The sequence below is a fragment of the Chiloscyllium punctatum genome, chromosome 2, assembly GCF_047496795.1.
Source record: "Chiloscyllium punctatum isolate Juve2018m chromosome 2, sChiPun1.3, whole genome shotgun sequence".
Taxonomy (NCBI): Eukaryota; Metazoa; Chordata; class Chondrichthyes; order Orectolobiformes; family Hemiscylliidae; genus Chiloscyllium; species Chiloscyllium punctatum.
In genome coordinates this window covers 78,549,254-78,570,106 of record NC_092740.1, presented here as the reverse complement: position 1 = coordinate 78,570,106, position 20,853 = coordinate 78,549,254, and the positions used below count along the sequence as shown (strand labels likewise).

Genomic DNA, 20,853 nt, shown 5'->3' with positions numbered 1-20,853 from the left:
GCCATTCTGAAAAAGAACCTTTTATCCCAACTCTCTGCCTTCTGTTAGACAGCCAATCCTCAATCCATCCCAGCAGCTCACCTCGAACACCATGGGCCCTCACCTTGCTCAGCAGCCTCCCGTGTGGCACCTTATCAAAGGCCTTTTGAAAGTCTAGATAGACCACATCCACTGGGTTTCCCTGGTCTAACCTACTTGTTACCTCTTCAAAATATTCCAACAGGTTTGTCAGGCATGACCTCCCTTTACTAAATCCATGTTGACTTGTTCTAATCAGACTCTGCTCTTCCAAGAATTTAGAAACCTCATCCTTAATGATATATTCTAGAATTTTACCAACAACCGAGGTTAAGCTGATTGGCCTATAATTTTCCATCGTTTGCCTTGATCCTTTCTTGAACAAGGGGGTTACTACAGCCATCTTCCAATCATCCGGGACCTTTCCTGACTCCAGTGACTCTTGAAAGATCTCAACCAATGCCTCTGCTATTTCCTCAGCCACCTCTCTCAGAACTCTAGGGTGTATCCCATCAGGGCCAGGAGATTTATCAATTTTAAGACTTTTTAACTTTTCTAGCACTATCTCTTTCGTAATGGCAACCATACTCAACTCAGCCCCGTGACACCCTTTAATTTTTGGGATATTACTCATGTCTTCCACTGTGAAAACTGACGCAAAGTACTTGTTAAGTTCTCCTGCTATTTCCTTATCTCCCATCACTAGGCTTCCTGCATCAGTTTGAAGTGGCCCAATGTCTACTTTTGCCTGTCGTTTGTTTCTTATGTACTGAAAGAAACTTTTACTATTATTTCTAATATTACTGGCTAGCCTACCTTCATATTTGATCCTCTCATTTCTTATTACTCTCTTTGTTATCCTCTGTTTGCTTTTGTATCCTTCCCAATCTTCTGATTTCCCACTGTTCTTAGCCACTTTATAGGATCTCTCTTTTTCTTTAATACATTTCCTGACTTCCTTTGTCAGCCAAGGTTGTCTAATCCCTCCCCGGTTAATCTTTCTTTTCTTGGGAATGAACCTCTGTACAGTGTCCTCAATTATACCTACAAACTCCTGCCATTTTTGCTCTACTGTCTTCCCGGTTAGCCTCTGCTTCCAGTCTATTTTAGTCAGTTCCTCTCTCATGCCCTCATAATTACCTTTATTCAACTGTAACACCATTACATCAGATTTTGCCTTCTCCCTTTCAAACTCCAGACTGAACTCTACCATATTATGGTCGCTACTTCCTAAGGGTTCCCTTACTTTAAGATCTTTTATAGAGTCTGGTTCATTGCAAAGCACTAGGTCCAGAATAGCCTGTTCTCTTGTGGGCTCCATGACAAGCTGTTCCAAAAAGCCATCCTGTAAGCATTCCATGAATTCCCTTTCTTTAGATCCACTAGCATCATTATTTACCCAGTCCACCTGCATATTGGTGATTGCCATTTTCTTGACTTTCTACATCTCTGCACTAATTTCCACTAAAGGAATTACAGGTAATACTGCACAATTGAAAAATAACTGTTCAAAAGCTTTGCCATCGTCATATTTTTCATTATAATAAAAGAGTATGGGGAAATAATAATCAAAAGAAGATGTGGAATTGCACCCCCCCCCCCCTCCTTTTAACCCCCTCAAGGTTGTTCACACAAATATTTTCATTTCTATTCCACACACAGCCATCACATGGCAATTAAAGACATAATCAATTGATCACAATTAACGAGTTAATTCTCTGAAGTGAACGAAACAAGAATTTTATTATCTAACCCAGAGAAAAACAAAACAACAGAAACAAACATCAAACACAGTTATAAGCTTAAAAGGGGACAATGTCTGGTTCAGATAGGAACAAGTACTTAGAGCTCCTGAGGTATTAGATTTTTAACCTGAGAGCTCATTGGTTAGTTGTTGACGGAGAGGCAGAAAGAGACAGAGGCAGAGACCGAGACAGAAAGGGACAAAGTCTTCCACTTCTCATCTAAGAATCCATTTGACGTCTCTCTGCTGCTCAAAAGCAACAATTTAAGTAGTCCAGTGTGTTTCCCAAGTCCAACTCTATTGCCTTTCCAAGCCTATTAGGGAGCCTTCCATCTCCCAGGATGTGAAATCATCAAAACACGCATTAATACAGGCCATGCAAATTTCTTGATGTAAACTTTGTCACCTGGTTTTAATATTTTTCAATGAAAGTAATAATTCCTGTGCACAATTTGGTTGGTTCAAACATGGGTCTCATGCATTTTGCCTCAATCTGTAGTCAGGTAACCATTACAGCCATTTTAGATCCACGTTTCCCTGTTTTTGAAAAAATACTTTCCTCCTTGGAAGGTCTCAGGTATAACAATCAGCTGATGGAAGTTAAAATTTGATATGTCATATTTACCACTACTGTTAACATTTCCTATTGGACCAATGCCTACTTCATCAATGCCTTTGCTTTTTTAAGCATTTATAGAAACTAATCTTACTAGTTTTGAAACTAGAAACTATAGAAACAAATCTTTGCATTCGAAGTGTTCCCTCATTAATATTCTAGTCTTTTTTTAAAAAAAGTGTTCTGTCCAATTTTCTGACTTGCTGCACATTTTGAGTTTATATTTAACTTTTTAGTTAACCAAAGATGGTGGGATCCTACATTTGCAAGTCCTTTAGCGGAATGAATCTAAATGTATTCTTAAATATCCCCTTAAATGCCTACTGTCGTATCTGTCTTTTATTCATTCATTCATTCATGTGACATGGGCATTGTTGGGTTGAACCAGCATTTATTTCAACGGTACAACTTATAGATACTACATACTGCTGCAACTGAGCATCAGTGATGGTGTGACTGAATGCTTGTGGATGTGATGCCAATCAAGTGGGCTGCTTTGCCCTGGATGGTGTCAAACTTCTTGAGTGCTGTTCAAACCTGCACCACACTCCCGACTTGTTCATTGTAGATGGTGGACAAACTTTAGGAGTCGGGAAGTGATCTACCCACTAAAGAATTCCTAACCTCTGACCTGCTGTTGTAACCACTGCATGTATGGCAAGTCCAGCTCAGTTTGTGGTCAACAGTAACTCCCAGAATGATGACTGTGGGAGACACAATGATCAAAATGCAATTGAATGTCAAGGGATGATGGTTGAATTCTTCCCTGTTGGAGGTGGTCATTGCTTGACATTTTAATGACAGGAATGGTGTTTGCTACTTTTCAGCCCAGGACTACGTATTGTCCAGAACTTGCTGCATTTCGATATGGACTACTTCATGACCCAAAGAGTTATGGATGGTACCGAACATCTCCACTTCTGACCTTATGATGGTGTGAAAGTAAAGGGCTGAAGATGGTTGGACCTAGGATACTACCCTGAGGGACTCTTACAGAGATGGCCTGGAGCTGAGATGATGGACTTCCACAAACTACAACCATCTTGCTTTGGGGCAAGCATAACTCCAACCAGCACAGATTGTCCCAATTCCCACTGATTTTAGTTTTGCTGGGGTCCTTGATGCCATACTCCGTCAAATATTGCCATGGATGTCAGGGGCACTCACTTTCAATACATGGCTGGAATTCAGCCTGTTATGTCCACATTTGGACCACTGAGTCACACAGTTGTATAGTCAGTCTAACTTGTCCATGATGACCAAATATCCAAAATTAATCTAGTCCTACTTGGCAGCATTTGGCCCATATTCTTCTCAACCCTTGCTATTCATAAACCCATCCAGATGCCTTTCAAATGCTGTAATTGTACCAGCCTCCATCACTTTCTCTGGGAGTTCACTCCATACATGCACTACCTTCTGCTTGAAAAAAATTGCCCCTTAGGTCCCTTTTAAATCTTTCCCCTCTCACCTTAAACCTGCACCCTCTAGTTTTAGACACCCCAACCCCTTGTTGAAAAAACTTTGTCTATGTATCTATTTATTCTATCCACGCCTCTCATGATTCTCTAATGTCCTTCAGCCTCCAATGCTCCAGAGAAAATAGTCCCAGCCAATTCAGCCTCTCCCTATACCTCAAACCCTCCAATTCTGGCAACATCCTTGCAAATGTTTTCTGAACCCTTTTAAGTTGCATAACATTCTTCCTAACGCAGAGAGACCAGAATTGAACACAGTATTCCAAAAATGGCCTAACCAATCTCCTGTACAGCTGCAACATGACCTTCCAAATCCTATACTAAATGCATTGACCAATAAAGACAAGCCTACCAAACACTGCCTTTGCTATCCTGTCTACCTGTGGCTCCACTTTCAAGAAACTATGAACCTGCATTCCAAGGTCTCTTTGATCAGCAGCACTCCCCAGAACTTTACTATTAAATGTATTAACTGCCCTGATATACCTTTCCAAAATGGAACACCACACATTTATCTAAAATGAAACATCTGCCATTGCTCATCCCATTGGATCAAAGTCCCATTGTACTCTGAGGTAACCTTCTTTGCTGTCCATGATACCACCAATTTTGGTGTCATCTGCAAACTTACTAACCATATCTCCTACGTTCACAGCCAAATCATTTATATAAATAACAAAAAGCTGTGGACCCAGCACCGACCCTTGTAGCACACATCTGATCACAGGCATCCAATCTGAAAAGCAACCCACTAACACCAACACCAGCTTCTGCCTCCTACCTTTGAATCAGTTCTACATCCGAATAACTAGTTCTTCGTCCATTCCATGTGATCTAACCTCACTGAGCAGTCTACCATGCAGAATCATGTTGAACACCTCACTGAAGTCCACATAACTCATGTCCACTATTCTGCCTGCATCAATCTTCTTTGTTATTTCTTCAAAAAAATGTAATGAAGTTAGTGAGACACGAATTCCCAAAGTCCTTCCTTCCCAAATACATGTAAGTCCTGTCCCTCAGGATTCCTTCCAACAACTTGCCTAACACTGAAGTCAGGCTCACTGACCAAGGCTGAGAGAGGTCAGGAGCGGAGTGGCCCTGGCAGAACTCAAACTGGGTGTCACTGAGCAGATGCTATTTGATAGTACTGTTGATGACTTCCATCACGTTACTGATGGTTGAGAGTTGAAAGATATGGCAGTGATTGCCTGTATTGGATTTAGGGTGTTTTTTGTGCACAGGGCATACGTGGGAAATTTTCCACGTTATTTTGTAGATACCAGCACTGAAACTGTACTGGACCAGCTTGGATCGCACAAAATTCTGGAGCCGAAAACTTCAGTATTGTTGCTGGAATGTTGTAAGGCTCAGCCTTTGCAGTATCCAGTGTCTCTGGCTGTTGCTTGATACCTTATGAATGGAATCAAACTGATTGACGTCTGGCACCTGGGTGTTGAGGACTGATGGAGGAGGCAAGGATGGATCATCCACTTGGACTTCTGACTGCAGATTGTTGCAAATTATTCAACTTTGCTTTTTGTACTTATATGCCGGACATTTCTATCATTGAGGAATCTCCTCCTTCAGCAAGTTGTTTAATTGTCCATCACCATTCACCACTTAATGTAGCAGGACTGCTAAGTTTATATCTGATTATTAATTGTGGCATTGCTGAGCTCTATCACTTGCTACTTTCATGCCAAACAGCATAGGCAGTCTTTCTTTTTGTAGCTTCACGAGACTAATATTTCATTTTTGGGTCGGCTTGGTTCTGCTCCTGGCATGCCCTCTTGCATTTTCCACTGAACCAAGGCTGACTTCTGGCTTGATGGTCATTGTATCTGGGCCATGATGTTGTAGATTGGGTTGGAATATGCTTCTGCTGTAGCTGATAGCCCACAACATCTTATGGATGCACAGACTGGAGTTGCCAGATGTGTCCCATTTAGCACAGTCATATTGCCAAGCAACACGAAGCAAGGTATCCTCAATGTGAAGGTCGGACTTTCATCTTCACAAGGACTACGGTCACTTTTATCAGCATTTTCATGTATTTATGCAGCTATGGCAGGCAGACTAATGAGGATGAAATCAAGTGTGTCTTTTCCTCTTGTTGATTCCCTCACCATCTGTCGCTGTCCTTTAGGACTTGACCAGTGTGACAATTGGAGCTGTTGTTAACTACTCGAGTCCAGTTTGACTGTTCTTTGGAGATGGAAAAGAGTCAAAATGGATTCAAAGTGCGAACTCTATTCTCTCTCCTCAGGTGCTGTCAGATTTGCTGAATTTCTCCAGCATACACTGATTTTAGTTCAGCTTTATAGATTTGCAATATTTTGCATTTACAAATGTCAAGGTAGGCCCTGTTGCCAAGACAAATCCGTATTCTTAAAGGCAGCACACCTTATACACGATACACACCATTGCCACTGTGCTCTTGTAGCCACAGTATTTGAATGGTTGTCCAGTGAAATGTCTAGTCATTGATAACCCAGAATGTTGACAGTAGGGAATTCAGCAATGGAAACCCCATTGATAGCCAAGTGATGGTGATGGTCATTGCCTGGCATTTGTGTCTGCAAATGGACACAGAATATTTCAACATCTGAGGAGCCAGGAATGGTACAAAATGTTGCATAATCATCTGCAAACATCCCGAGTTTAAATCTAACAATAGAGGGAAAAATCAATAAGCTGATGATTGGATTGAGAAATTACCCTAAGGAATTCCTGCAATGATGTTCTAGGATTGAAATAATTGACCTCCAATAACCACAATCATATCCCATTTGTGCTAACTATTACTCTAACCAATGGACAGACATCTCCAGATTTCCAATATCATCAGTTATGATGTTAGACTTGGGTCAAATTTTGCCTTGAATCAAGGGCAGTTACTCTGACCTCACCTCTGGACTTCAGTTCTTTTGAAAGAAGGCTGTAATGTGCTGCATGGCTCTGGCAGAACCTGAATTGGGGGTCAGTGCTGTTTTCAGTGCTACTTGGTAGCATTGTCAATAATACCTTACACCCCTTTGCATGTCATTGACAGTAAACTGATGAGGCAGTAAATTCTAGGTTTGATTTGTCAAGCTTTATGTGAACAGTATATACCTGGCTAATTTCTCACATTAATGTTAGTGTGGTAGTTTTGTAGCTGTATTGCTATTCTGCTAATTCTGGAGTACAATACTACTTGTAAATTTTTGTCAGTGCCTTTTGTCTTCACCATTGATATCATGTGCAATCAATCCAAATGGGCTGAAGACTGGCACTTATGATTCTAGAGACATCAGGAGGAAGCAGAGATGGCCCTTCTGGCTGATGGTTGCAAATATTTCAATCTTGTTTTTTTTTTAACAGATGCACTAAGAACTAGGACCATGGTTTTAAAATAAATTGTTTTATATTTAAGACAGGTGGTGCATGGGGAATATGGTGTCATTGAATAATTCTAAGGAAGAGGGATTGACTAATAAGGGATTCATTGGTTATTAGGGCTAGACACCACTGCAGGGATGAAGCCACAACCAGATTAGCATGATGTTATTCAATAACTGAGAAGGCTAGAAGGGTCAAACGGTCTACTCCTGTTCTTCATTCCGATGTTACCATGTATGTGGTGGCCTCCCCATCGCCTGTTAATTGTTTAATTCTCCATTACCATTCACAAAAATGATGTGGCATGGCAGCTGAGCTCATACCTGATCAGTTGGTTGTGGGATTGCTTCCTCTATCAATGTCAAGATTACAGTGATGCTGGAAAAGCACAGCAGGTCAGGCAGCACCCGAGGAGCAGGAAAATCAATGTTTCGGGCAGGAGCCCTTTAACAGAAATCAGGAATTACTCTATCAATGGCATTCTTGGGCCCAGGTAAACCTGTGATGGTGTAATATTAGCAGGTTGAGATTTACTTTAAGGTGTGCATTTTACTGCTTCTGCCATAACGTAGTGCACACTTCATTGAACCAGGGTTGGTCCAACAGTTTAAATGATAACAGCAGAGTAAGGGATATGCCAGGCCATGAGGTTGAAGATTGTGGTTAAATATAATTCAATTGCTGCAGACGGCTTGCAAAACCTTGCAAATTCATGGTATATTGTTGTTAGATATATTTAAGGTCTGTCTCATTTCATTCGATGGTTGTGCCACACAACCTAGTGGAGGGTATTCTCAATATGACGACAGGATGTTGTTTCTGCAAGAACTATACACTGGCTACTGGTATGAATACTTTAAAGGGCTGATTAATCTGCAACAGGCAAATTGGTGAGAATGAGGTAAAGTAGATTTTTCCCTCCTATTGATACCCTCACCAAACTAACAGCTATGACCTTCAATCAGCTTGGTCAGTAGTGGTACCACTGAACCACTGATGTCAGTAATTGATGCTCACCACCCAGAGTATGTTCTGTACCTTGGCCATTCTCAGCACTTTTTCCAATTGATGTTCACCATGGATGAACCTGATTTATGTAAAGATAGGCGCTGAGTATCAGTCTTAAAATTGTGTTACGGAAATCAAATCAAAATGGAACATCAGTAGCAGATTTATCCGAGTTTTTGCACCTGGTGGAATATGTTAATAATCAACAATATAAAGAAGGTTGACTGTAAAGTCACTCAGATGTATCCAAGATCTAGTTTCGACAAAATCAATGGGTAGAAGGGAAATGCCTATTTTCTCTAAGGAAAATCTGTAACCAAGAAAAATAAACTTGGAATTTGAGCTAATCACTAAAACTCAATCCAGAAATAGAAAGTTCTCATACAAAAGTTGGAGAGGATGTAGAATTTAGAGCAATGTAAATGTCAATGTCAGTTAAGGCATTTACATGATTGAGTGTTGCATATTTGGTGAATACAGTAAAACTAGGGAAGTGGGATTCTGGAAACAGCTGCTACAACTAACAAAAATGGCACAGCAGGCTCAATGGTTGAACTGTTTCAATTTTGACAGAACAAACATGGTGAATATACTCTAGCTCATCCATTCCTGTGCAGCAGAAACTTACTTTACTCGCCTGTCACTTGGATTTATCAAACATCTGAGTAGCAGAAGTGTTCATGGCCACTGAAGTACAAAACTAGGAGGCATATTTTTCAAAGGGAGAGGAGAAAGATTGAAAAGGGACCTGAGGGGCAACTTGTTTACACAGAGGGTGGTTTGTTTTGGAATGAACCTTCATTGAAAGTGGTAGATGCAGGCAGTGTTACAACATTTAAAAGACATTTAGACAGGTACATGAATAGGAAAAGGTTCAGGGGATATGGGTCAAACAGAGCCAAGTGGGACTAGTTTAGTTTGGGAACTTGGCCAGCATGGACGAGTTAGACCAAAGGGTCTGTTCCTGTGCTGTATGACTACCACTCTTTCATGATTCCACCTTTGTTGAGAATATATTTCCTGGAACAATGAACAAGTTGTAGAAAGGCAGAAACCTAATCGATAACTTATTTTTAGAACTTAAATGACATTGAACATACTCCTATTTCACTCGAGATTTAGCAAGTCAGAACACTGCAATTAAACTACACTCTCATCTCTCACTCCTAACCACACATAATTTCATTCTTTTTAAAAGAAAATGTTGTTATTTTAAGGCAGCATGTGAATTTGGAGTGATGGTGGTCAACTTCAAGGTCACTTCATAAATGGGTTCATACTGCATAGGATACACGCCTTGAATAAATAACAGGGATTTGGACAGTATTGGGCTGGAAACAAAAGGACTGCAAGAAAATACTGTTCAATGCTCCGATCTTAAAAAAGAACATTAACAAATATTTGATTAGCATCTTACTTCGGCATTACCAAGCTAACCATGTAACAAGATGAGGGGCAACTCAATATATCATAAGATTCTAACAATCCTGCTGATATTGTAATACACCAAAGGTTTGAGACAATATTCACTGCTTGAAAAATTCAAGTTGCTTAATAATAATTCCTTACCTATATATCTAGATTGAGTCTTTTATCCCACAACAGAACTTGTAATTCAAACCCTTGATTCGGTCAATTCAGTAGGATGTGTGGAGACAGTATACACACACTAAGAAAGGAGGTGGTGGGTTATACGAAAACTCAAATGCAATAATCTTAGAATCACGATATTGAGGACAGAAGAAAAGCATTTAACCCAGTGGCATTTTCAAAGAAAAATGCAGTTAGTCTCACTTTCCAGCTCTCTCACAACCTAGTGAGATACTGGAATAGAAGTCAAATCCAATATACTTTACCTTTGCCTGAAATTATAATGCTGCTCTCAATTATATATTATAGTCTCAATGATATACAAAAGTACAGACATAAGGCTCAACAAGGACGGTTTAATACAAACAGTTTGATTTAAAAAAAAGAGCAAACAGGAATGTGTTGCATTGGCAATAGGCAGAGTATGAGGTCATCCACTTCCACATTTCCAAGTAAAAATTTGTATCATTTTTCATGCGATATTTCACGTCCCTCAAAATTTAAAGTTAGAAATAGACTAATTCTCAGCACTCTGCACTCAACTTGACTGCCAACACAATGTTCAAACTGCTCTGCTCTCTTTAAATAAACTGGATGGACAAATGACAAATATGACTGCAGGGAAACAAGACGGGATTACGAATATTCCAAATCTAGTCAAACAACATTCAAGCTGAAGCAAAGTATAATTCCTGTTTATTTTGTGTTGTGGAAGTGCATTTTGAAAATTCTTCTACATCTGAACACCACTAATAAACCAACTTGCAAACTTCCTTCTGCAACAATTCGTTTGTGGAGTGTCCTCAAACTAAGGTTTAACCTATCATTAATTAAAAACATTGCTGAACCTCAGTTGGTTGGGAATGCAGAGACAATGGCAGGGGATGTTTTCAGTATTTCTCTACAGAAAAGTAGAATGCAGTACCTTCATTATGTGGATTTCCTCTAGCAATCTTTCTGCACGTCGCAAATTTTTCAAGATGGCGTCTTCCGCTCCCCTGCAGATACGTAAATGTAAGACATTACTTCAGTTCAAATATGTAGACTTCTCCCAATTAAACAGAATCATCTTTTGCTCCTCAGATTTTAATTGCAGTAAAAACAAATGGATGCATCAACGTCACAGTCTGTAAGTCAAATTTTCTGCAATGTCAGAATGATCCTGGTATTTCTTTTAATCAAATGATTTTATCACAACTGAATCACTGTTATAGCGGGTTACTCCTGAACTATCAGTGAAACAAATATGTCCAGTTAATTTAAAGAAATGCTTGGGTGTAAAAAATAATTGTGTGGAACATCTTTTGCAATATGCACTTACATAGCATTGAAAGGTCCAAAATTTAGAGTTGCAATTTTCCCAACAAATTCTTTGAAGATATATAAATGTTGGGGAACAAATAGATAAAATTTACATTGCCACCTGAAGCAACTAAATATAAGCTTTAGAGTTACTAATGTTTTGCTACAGGTTGTTTCATTATCAATTTGAAAAAGGACTGTGGAGTACAAAAAGCCATATCCAGCAAGCTGACATTATGGGAACATTGAAAAAGACCTTTATTCACTCACCTCGAACTCCTGGGTCCTAGCACTATTGCAAACAGCACTCGAAGTCAAATTCCAGGAAACAAGAACAATTTTGTGATTAATATTGAACAAAAAACTATGTGGAGCTCAACAATTGGAAATGTTTCTATAACTGTAGGTTTATAGTCAGGCAGAAAATACATCAGGCGATAATAAGGGCATATAAAAAGGCAAATTAATTATTCATGGGTGACTTTTATCTTCATGTAGACTGGGATAGTCGGATCAGCAGAGGTAGCCACAAGGAAGCATTCATTAAATATATTCAGGGCAATTTCCGAAAGAATAGATTGTGGATCCACCAGGGATCAGGCTATTTTTGATCTGGCAATGTGTAATGGGGAAGCTTTAATAATCATCTCAGAATTGATTATCCCTTGAAAACAGCAGTCATAACATGGTAGAATTTAGCATTCAGATTGAGAATGACAATCTTAGGAATGGGACTGGGAAAAGAGATGGTTGAGGGACAATGACAGACATTTAATAAAATAGCTCATAACCCTTGGGTCAGGGACTGAATAAAACAAACACAAGTAAAATGTCGGTAACAAGGAATTTAATGGAACTAAAGAGTGACAAATCCCCAGGACCTGAAAGTTCCACCTCCATTTGTTAAGTGAAGTAGAGGAACACTCTGTAAATGCTCTATATATATTCTAATAGAGTTTCAGAAATTCTTCTCGTAGGAGAGACAAGGACCAGAGAGCACAGCCTTTGAGAGAAGGGGTGAACTTTTAGAACTGAGACAATGAGGAATTTCTTCAGCCAGAAGGTGATGAGTCTGTGGAACTCATTGCTGCAAGAGCTTTGGAGGCCAAGTTAGTAAATGTATTTAAGGTAGAGCTCAATAGATTCTTGATTAGTAAGGGGATCAAGAGAATTATGGGGAGAAGGTAAGGGAACAGAACAGCCGTGATTGAATGGTGTAGCAGACTTGATGGACCAAATGGCCTAATTCTGCTTCTATATCTTATGGTCTTGCACAGAAGTCACCCGTCTGGTTTGGAAATTGTACACATCACTCTGATTTTTAAGGGCAAAAGAGGAAAACCAAGGAATTACACACCAGTTAACCCCATATCTATGGTGGGGAAATTATTGGAGTCTATAATCAAGGATGGGGAACTTAGCACCTTGAAGATTTTCAGTTAACCAAGAGGAGCTAGCATGGATTCATGACAGGTAGGTCATGCCTGACAAACCTCTCAATTTTTTTTGAAGAGGTTACTAAGGAAGTGAACAGGGGAATGTCTACAGATGCTGTCTATGTGAACCTCCAAGAGGCATTTGTTAAAGTCCCACATAAAAGACTGATAACAAAGGTAGAAGTCCAGGGAATTGAGAGCAAGTTACTTACATAGCTGGGAAACTGGTTGAGTGGCAGGTGTCTGAAAGTAGGGATAATGGGTAGGTAATTAAATTGGCAGGTTGCGAGCAGTGGTTTCTCAAAAGGATCTGTGTTAGGGCCTCATTTATTCATGTTATCTACCAAAGACTTGGTTAATGGCATAGAAAGTCATAAATTTAAATTTGCTGATGACACAAAGTTAGGTGGCACTGTGAATAATTGCATAAAATTACGAAGGGATATTGATAAACAAGTCAATGGGCAAAACTGTGGCAGATGGAGCTCAATATAAGCAAGTATAAGATTATCCATTTTGAACTTTAAAAAAAAAGCATAGATCAAGGTACCTTCTGGCTAGTACCAAGCTAAATATTGTGGATGTCTAAAGAGACGTACGGCTTCTAATGCACAGACTTTCAAAATGTCATGAACAAGTGCAGAAACTAATCAAGAAAACTAAGAGAATGCTGCCCTTTATGTCTAGAGGGCTGGAGTACAAGGTTGTAGAAGTTACGTTGCATTATAAAACTGGTCAGAACCTGAGAGAAGATCTAGGCACCTCATATTAAGATGGCCATAGAGGGAATACAACGTAGGTTTTCAAGAATGACACCTGGACTTCAGGCATTAAGTTTAAGGGGAAATTACACTAATTAACCCTGTGAGGAGCAAACTGTTCAGAAGAGATATTAGGAAGCACTTTTTAAAAAATTCACTCATGGCCAGCATTAATTGCCATGCTCAGTTGCCCTTGACAAGGAGGTGATGAGCGGCCTTCTTAAACTACTGCAGTCCATGTACTTTAGGTACACCCACAATGCCCTTAGCGAGCAAATTCCAAGACTTGGGTTGGTTTTGGGTGAAGGAGCAGTAATATATTTCCAAGTAGAATGGTTAGAGTGGCTTGGAGGTGAACTTGCAGGTGGTGGTGTCCCCATGTGTCTGCTTGTCGTGGGTTTTGAAGGTGCTGTTTAAGGATCTTTGGTTAATTTCTACAATGCATCTTGCATATAGTACACACTGCTGCTGAGTATTGGTGTAGGGAGTGGATGCTTGTGGATATGGTGCCAACCAAGGCTGCTTTGCCCTGGATGGTGTTAACTCTCGTCCACAAACAGCAGTTGATGCTGGATCATTTGTTAAGTTTAAATCAGAGCTAGATAAAATTTCATTAAACCAAGATATTAAAGATAATGGGCCAAAGGCAGCTATATGGAGTGAGGCTGCAGATCAGCAATGATCTCACCGAATAGTCTACTCCTGTTTTTATGTTTCTATAACTGGTATGTCAGCAGTGCAAAATTCCTGATGAAGGGCTCCTGTCCAAAACGTCGATTTTCCTGCTCTTTGGATGCTGCCTGACCTGCTGTGCTTTTCCAGCACCACTCTAATCTCGATTCTAATCTTCAGCATCTGCAGTCATCACTTTCGCCCAGCAGTGCAAAATTACCTATTGCCTCTATCCTTGCCTCAGTGATGGGGTGGAAATCCTACCTTTGCCACAAAGGGATAGCAGTTAAGTTAAAATGCTTTTTTAAATTGCTAAAAAATATCAAATCAGTGTTACACACTTCCCAAGAGCATATATTTTTGAATTATAGAAATGTCAACCAATATATTTGAGCGATACCAAAGACAGCCCTCCCCCCTCACCTCAGGTAGGTTACAATACTTAAAAACAGGACCTGTGCCCCCAGTCCAACACTGACATACTTGCTGTTCTTTCTATGGTGGAAGCAGCCGAGGCAGTGCTCCACCGTAGACGGGTGTGGCACCTCTCTCGGAGCTTTTAGGAGTCCAATTTAAAATTTGGCTCTTGCTTGCCAAGATTCCCCAGTCTTGGGAAGTCTGATAGCAAAGGAGTGGCAGAAACTGCCATGTCCAGGTCAGTGCTTTTTACAGCATTCCAATAACTGGGAAGAGGAGAGCTGCCTCCCTATCCATCAAGAAAATCTTTGGCTCTTTTTGCTGATTACAGCAAGCGTCTCTATCTCATTCAAATAACCCTCCTTCCTCCCACCAAGTCCAATCAGCTGCATGCCTGGTGATTCTTTCCTGACTTCCAAGAATTAGTCCCAAGAGTTTCCAAACGTAGCTTCCTGTCATTAAACCTCTCTCTCTCTCTCTAACCAGCTGGCAGTTTGTATCCCTGCCTTTGGTGAATTGCTCCTCTTCCGCCATCTCCCCTCAACATGCCCCACCCCCACATCACTAACACCTAGTAAATAAATATCCAAGGTACTGAATTTCAAATAAAAAAAAGAACGCTTCAAATACCAACTTTTTAGCTTTCAGCTGGACCATTTTTCTTGTTAATTTTCGGATGATTAAGGTTCGTGCCTTTTTGACATCTTTCCTCAATTTAACAACCTAGAAAAGAAAGACGATTCACTTAATATCTTCAAACTTCTCCAAGCAGTTGAAAAATTGAAGAATGCAAGCTTGTCTGAATTTTTTTTTCCCTGTCTGAACATTCACAATAGCTATTAAATGCAACAGTTTATGCTTCAGTATCAAATAGAATTTTACCAGACCAAATTCCAAGAACTTTTCTAATGGGTAAAAGAAACAGGCTTTGCAGGCAAAAGCATGCCTATCCAGTTATGCTTACTTGTTATTCTTGGATCGTCTATTCCAAAACTTCGGCCACAAGTTAAAAAGTTAATAAAATTATTATACAAAAGTATTGTTTGATTACAGTTAGAAATCCTAATTCTGTTCCAAAGTTTCAAACATTATGCATGAAGCTTCAATCAAATAATTTGTTATACAAAGATTCAGCCACTTACAATCTCATGATATTTTTGAGTAATGAGCCAATTGACAAAATTACTATTCATGTGATAGGACATTAAGTAAACAAAGCAACTTAATTTACTTTACATCACTCAACCTCTCGTATAATTCACTAAATGTTTTGTTGCTAAGCAATCCTGCTTTTGCACCATCATTGATGCAGTCTTCCTACAATCTTGGTCCTGCGCAGGAACTCCCTTCATAAAACTTTTTCACCTCTGCATCTTTAAAATCTCTCTCACAACTAATTTCTTAGACCAAGCATTCGCATCCTCTCCCAAATTCTTTCTTTCTGTGTGTAAGAAAGGGGCAAAGGATAAGCCAGGAAACTAAAACCTGTCAGTTTGAAATCAATAGTGGGAAAATGGATGGATGCCATAACACAGAATAAGATAAAAATACACTTACAGAAACATAAGAGAATACTAAACATGGCTTTGTCAAGGGCCGATTATGTCTAACAAGTTTAATTGGGTTTTTTGATGAGGTGCCACAGGCAGTGGACGAGGATAGTGTTGTGGATGTTAGATATTAGGACTTTCAGAAAGCATTCAATATGGTACCACATGGTAGATTCATTAACGAATGAGAAACATTTGGGATTGATGGACCCTTGGTGACATGGATTAGAAGTTGGCTAAAAGGTAGGAAATAGAGGTTAGTATAGATGGGCATTCCCCAGGCATCGGTGTTAGAATCTTCTGATTTATATAAACCATTTTGGGGTGGGTATTGAGGGGGAAGTCTCTAAATTTGCAGATAATACTAAGCTAGGCAGAATAGTGAATTGTGAGGATAATGCTGAATGACTTTAAAGTTGGTCAAATGGGCAGACACCTGGTGGGTGAATTTCAATGTAGAGACAAGAGAGGTAATGCAATTAGTAGAAGAAACATGGAGAGACAATACAGGATCAATGGTGCAATTCTGGGGGGATCACAAGAAAAAAGGGACCTCGGGGTTCATGCGCATGATTCTCCGAAGGTGGCCAAGTTGGAACAGTTGTTAAAAAAGTTCATAGAATCCTTGGGTTTATCTATAGAAGTGCGGAAATAAAAACAAGAGGGTGATGTTAAACTTCTAGAAATCATTGGTCAGCACATTTAGAATATTCTATTTGGTTGTGGGCACTTCATTTAAAGGAAGGATGTTAAAGCCCTGGACAGAATTCAAAGAAAATTTTCTCGAATGATATCAGGGCTCCGGGATTTTAGACACAAGGAAAGTCAAAAGAAATTGAGCTTATTTTCCTGAGGCCAGAGCAGATTAAGAGGTGGCCTTATTGAGCTGTTCAAAATTAAGAACAACTTTGACAGGGATATTCTTGTTCTCCTAGTTGGTATGTCAAGACTGTCAGCAATATAGCTATGCGTGGGATGTGGAGAAATGTCTTTACTCAGAGTTGTTGGGATTTGGAATGCACTGCCTGGAAGTGTGGTGGAGGTGGATTCCATAGGTGGTTTCAAAAGAGAGCTGGATATCTATTTGAAAGTGGTTAATTTAGAGGGCTATGGAAAAAGGGCTGGTGAATGAGACTAGCTGGGTAGCTTGTTCAAGAGCTGGTACAGACATCATAGGTCAAATGGTCTCCTTCTGTACTGCAAATTCTATGATTCCATGATTCCGATGTCAGTTTTTCTCATGCCTGGTTGTGATGTAGTTCGGATAGCTCTTCATGTTAAAGATGCTGCATATTTGCCTTCACAGTAACCTGTTCTTTATATTTTGAATATTGCAATAAACATTATGGACATTGGTTTTGACACACCCCAATTTCATCTCATCCAAACTTCAGCTATAATTGTATTTGCAAAACTATCTTCTTCTATCTAGCTTTTTATCTTGTGTCTACACGTACAATGGGAGTCTTCTTCTCACCTAAAGAAAAATCAATTCAAAATTGCACACTCACAGACACCATATGTTAGAGCATTTAGACTTTATGGCCTATAAATACCACAGTGAGTAATTCACTGTATTGTTAGGAAAAGGCCAAATGAAATAGAGCTTCACCATTGAAACAAAACATGAGATTTTGCATTAAAAGGACATGAATATTCTACTATGTAGATTTTTTGTCACACAATCAAAACTATGGTATATCCTCTATTATTGATAGCCATACGAACAACTTTCAAGTTAGAATACTTTACTTTAAACCTTTAGCAAAGCAGGCAATAACCAAAAATTGCAAAAGATTGTGCAACTGACAATGCAAATTTGTGATGTCATGTAATACGTTTGATGCTCTATGGAAATTCTTTACCGATGATGTTTACAACATATGTTAGGTGGAACATGAAGCTACGATATGTTCTCCAACATAGTGGTCCTTATATAGGAAATCCACCGATAACATAGAACTCTAATATTTTCCTACACAGTGCTTCAGAATCAGCAACCAAAAAATTGAGAGGGTTTCCTTTCACACCACAGATTCACCTACTTCTTCCAAATGTTAAGAGTCCCAAGTTCTGCCATTTAACAGCAAATTTGAATATCAGATGCTACCACTCAGCTGTAGAAATCTGTCCAAATTGGCAGGGGATATAAGTAATCCTCAACAGAGAAAGCAAGCCAAGTATCAGCTGCATCAATGCAATTCTGTGTCAAATGTGAGCACTACTCTCTCTCAGACCAGTGTTGGAAGGGAATGGTTTGATTCGAGGAAGGTCGTTTGCCAGTAAATAGAGGAAGAATGTTGGAGTGTCTGACTTGGACTCCAGAAACTTAGCAGAGAAACATTTCAGTTCTGCATTCCCTGTGATTAGAAAGTAATTTAAACCAAGTTGTAATTTCCAAGATGATTACCAGTTCCATCTAAAGCTGAAAAGCATAGCGAGAGCAACAGAAACAAGGAGACTGGAGAATGAGAAAGAAGTGGTGTGGGAATTGAATAGTTATAATAAACATTAAGTTACAAGTAGGTTGGGGAGGAGTGGGGCAGGAGCAGATGACATTTCATATAGCTTTGAACCTCCAAATGAAAAGTACTATCCAAATTCACTGTCAACTGCCCACACCAATGTGACATAATGTCATAGGAAAACAAGGCAATAAAAGTCTGCTCTCAAAATGACTTTAGCTAACTTTATAAATCCTAACATAGAAAGGAGAAATGACTGCTAACTTTTTTAAAAAAAAAAGAACTTAATCTTGCAATTTACAGTCTTTTGTATATTCAGGCCGTGGTAGAGTCATACAGAATGGAAACAAACCATATGGCTCAATTCGTCCATGCCAACCAGGTTTCCTAAATGGAACTAGTCCCATTTGCCTATATTTGGCCTGCATCTCTCTAAATCTTTCCTATCCCTATATCTTTCCAATTTCTTAAATATTGTAATTAAACTCATCTCTAGCACTTTCTCTGGCAGCTCACTCTATTTAAGCACCACCCTCTGTGAGAAAATGTTGCCCCTCAGGTCCCTTTTAAATCTTTTTGTCTCATCTTAAACCTCTGCCTTCTAGCTTTGGACTCCCCTACCCTGCGAAAAGACCTTGGCTACTCACCTTAGCTTTGCCCCTCATTATTTTATAAACCTGCATAAAGCCACCAGTCAGCCTCCTACAATCCAGGGAAAAAAGCACTATTAAAATTCTTCTTCTAACACAAACCCTCCAGATATCTTTCTAAATATTTTCTGCATCTTTTCCAGTTTAATAACATTCTTCCTATATCAGGACAACCAGAATTGTACTTAGTACTCCAATTGTGGCCTTACCAATGCCCAGTACAGCCTTAACATGACATCCCAACTCTTGCACTGAAATGCTCTGACCAATGAACTCAAGCGTATCAAATGCCTTCTTCACCACCCTGTCTACCTGTGATGCCACATTCAAGGGTCTACATACCGGCATCCTTAAGTGTCTGTTCAACAAACTTCCCAGGGCCCTACCATTTAACTGCATAAGTTCTGCCTTGGTTTGTCTTACCAAAATGGAACTCTTCACATTTATCTAAATTAAACTCTCTGCCATTCCTTGGCCTACTGGCCCAGTTGATCAACAGCTCTTTGTAATCTCAGATAACTTTCTTCATTGTCCACTATATCACCAATTTGTGGGATCTGCAAACTTACTAACCATGCCTCCTACATTCTCGTTCAAACTGTTTATATCAATGATGAACAATAATGGACTCCCTGGGTCCCACATGGTCTAAACTTACTAATCAGCCTACCAAAACAATTTAGAATTAACAAAATATAAAAAGGAACAATAATTACTCTTCAAATTTATGTGAATGTGACAATTAATCTGTACACAATATATTTCAGAAATAGCAAATTGAGTGAATGATTACTCAAATTGCTTTTAGAGGCATTGTTTTAAGAAGGAATGTTAGCCAAGACAAATACTGGATCTTCAAAGAAAATCACAGGATATTTTATTTTCACTTGAATACATAGACGTAGGAGAGTTCAGTTCAGATGTATTATCCAAAATATAGCACTGAAATGTTAGACTACGTAACGAGCTTAAATTCTTACTGGATCTTAAATTTGAAAGCTTGACATGCAGGCAAGCTTTCAAACAGCAGACATGTCCTTGATGAAAAACATGATTCCTTTTAGAATACTTAACATTGCAGGAAAAGTTGATTGTCTACATTGCACATGTTAAAATTATATTAGCATTCCTGTCATTAAATGGAAATAGAAGATTAGGTAAAACATATGTTAAAAAAAAGCCGCATTAACTTTATTTTGCACATGCGATTTCATGCAAAAGTGCACCTTGATTTTGATGATTCTTAAAAGCACAAACCTTTGTGGAGCCAACAACGGACAAATCAAAATTTCTGCCAAGTTAGCTTCTACAATGGTACAACTGAGGCATTTTGCTTTCTGGTGTGTGTTGAGTTCACTGATCTCAATCAGAATAATCTCTAAAGTTGGCCTCAAGTGCCTTGTTCCTGAGGTGGGATAAGTTCAAACCCTTCAACACACCATTCTCTTCCTTTACAAATAGTGAACATTTTTCATACATTACCGAATAAACTGTTCATTTTTCCAAAGAAAAATCAGGCATCCAGACTACCATAACATGGGTATGCAAGTTTTAACAGCTTTTTAGGTAATGGTATGCTTTATAAGGCCAAAACAAAGTGTGCTTGCATTTTTCACTGAGCATGTTGGTAAGAACCAGAAGTTTTAAAAGAAAAATCTTTACCCAACTTTTACACTGCTGAAGGCTCAGGCAAAATGCAGTGCTCAGTGACAAGGTTCTGGACAAATATACTTATCTTTAAAGACGTTAAGTTTGCCTGGAA

The 20,853-nt window shown here is 39.2% G+C and overlaps 1 protein-coding gene across 1 annotated transcript in view; it reads right to left on the bottom strand.

The window, feature by feature from the left end:
* The window catches only part of srfbp1 (serum response factor binding protein 1), a 215,260-nt gene that overhangs the window by 131,333 nt on the left and 63,074 nt on the right, over window positions 1-20,853 (bottom strand). The window contains exons 2-3 of the mRNA XM_072584334.1: window positions 15,061-15,149; window positions 10,764-10,836 (exon numbers count right to left, since the gene is read on the bottom strand). Coding sequence (XP_072440435.1) covers window positions 10,764-10,836; window positions 15,061-15,149 — 162 coding nt within the window. The remainder of the gene's footprint in view (window positions 1-10,763; window positions 10,837-15,060; window positions 15,150-20,853) is intronic.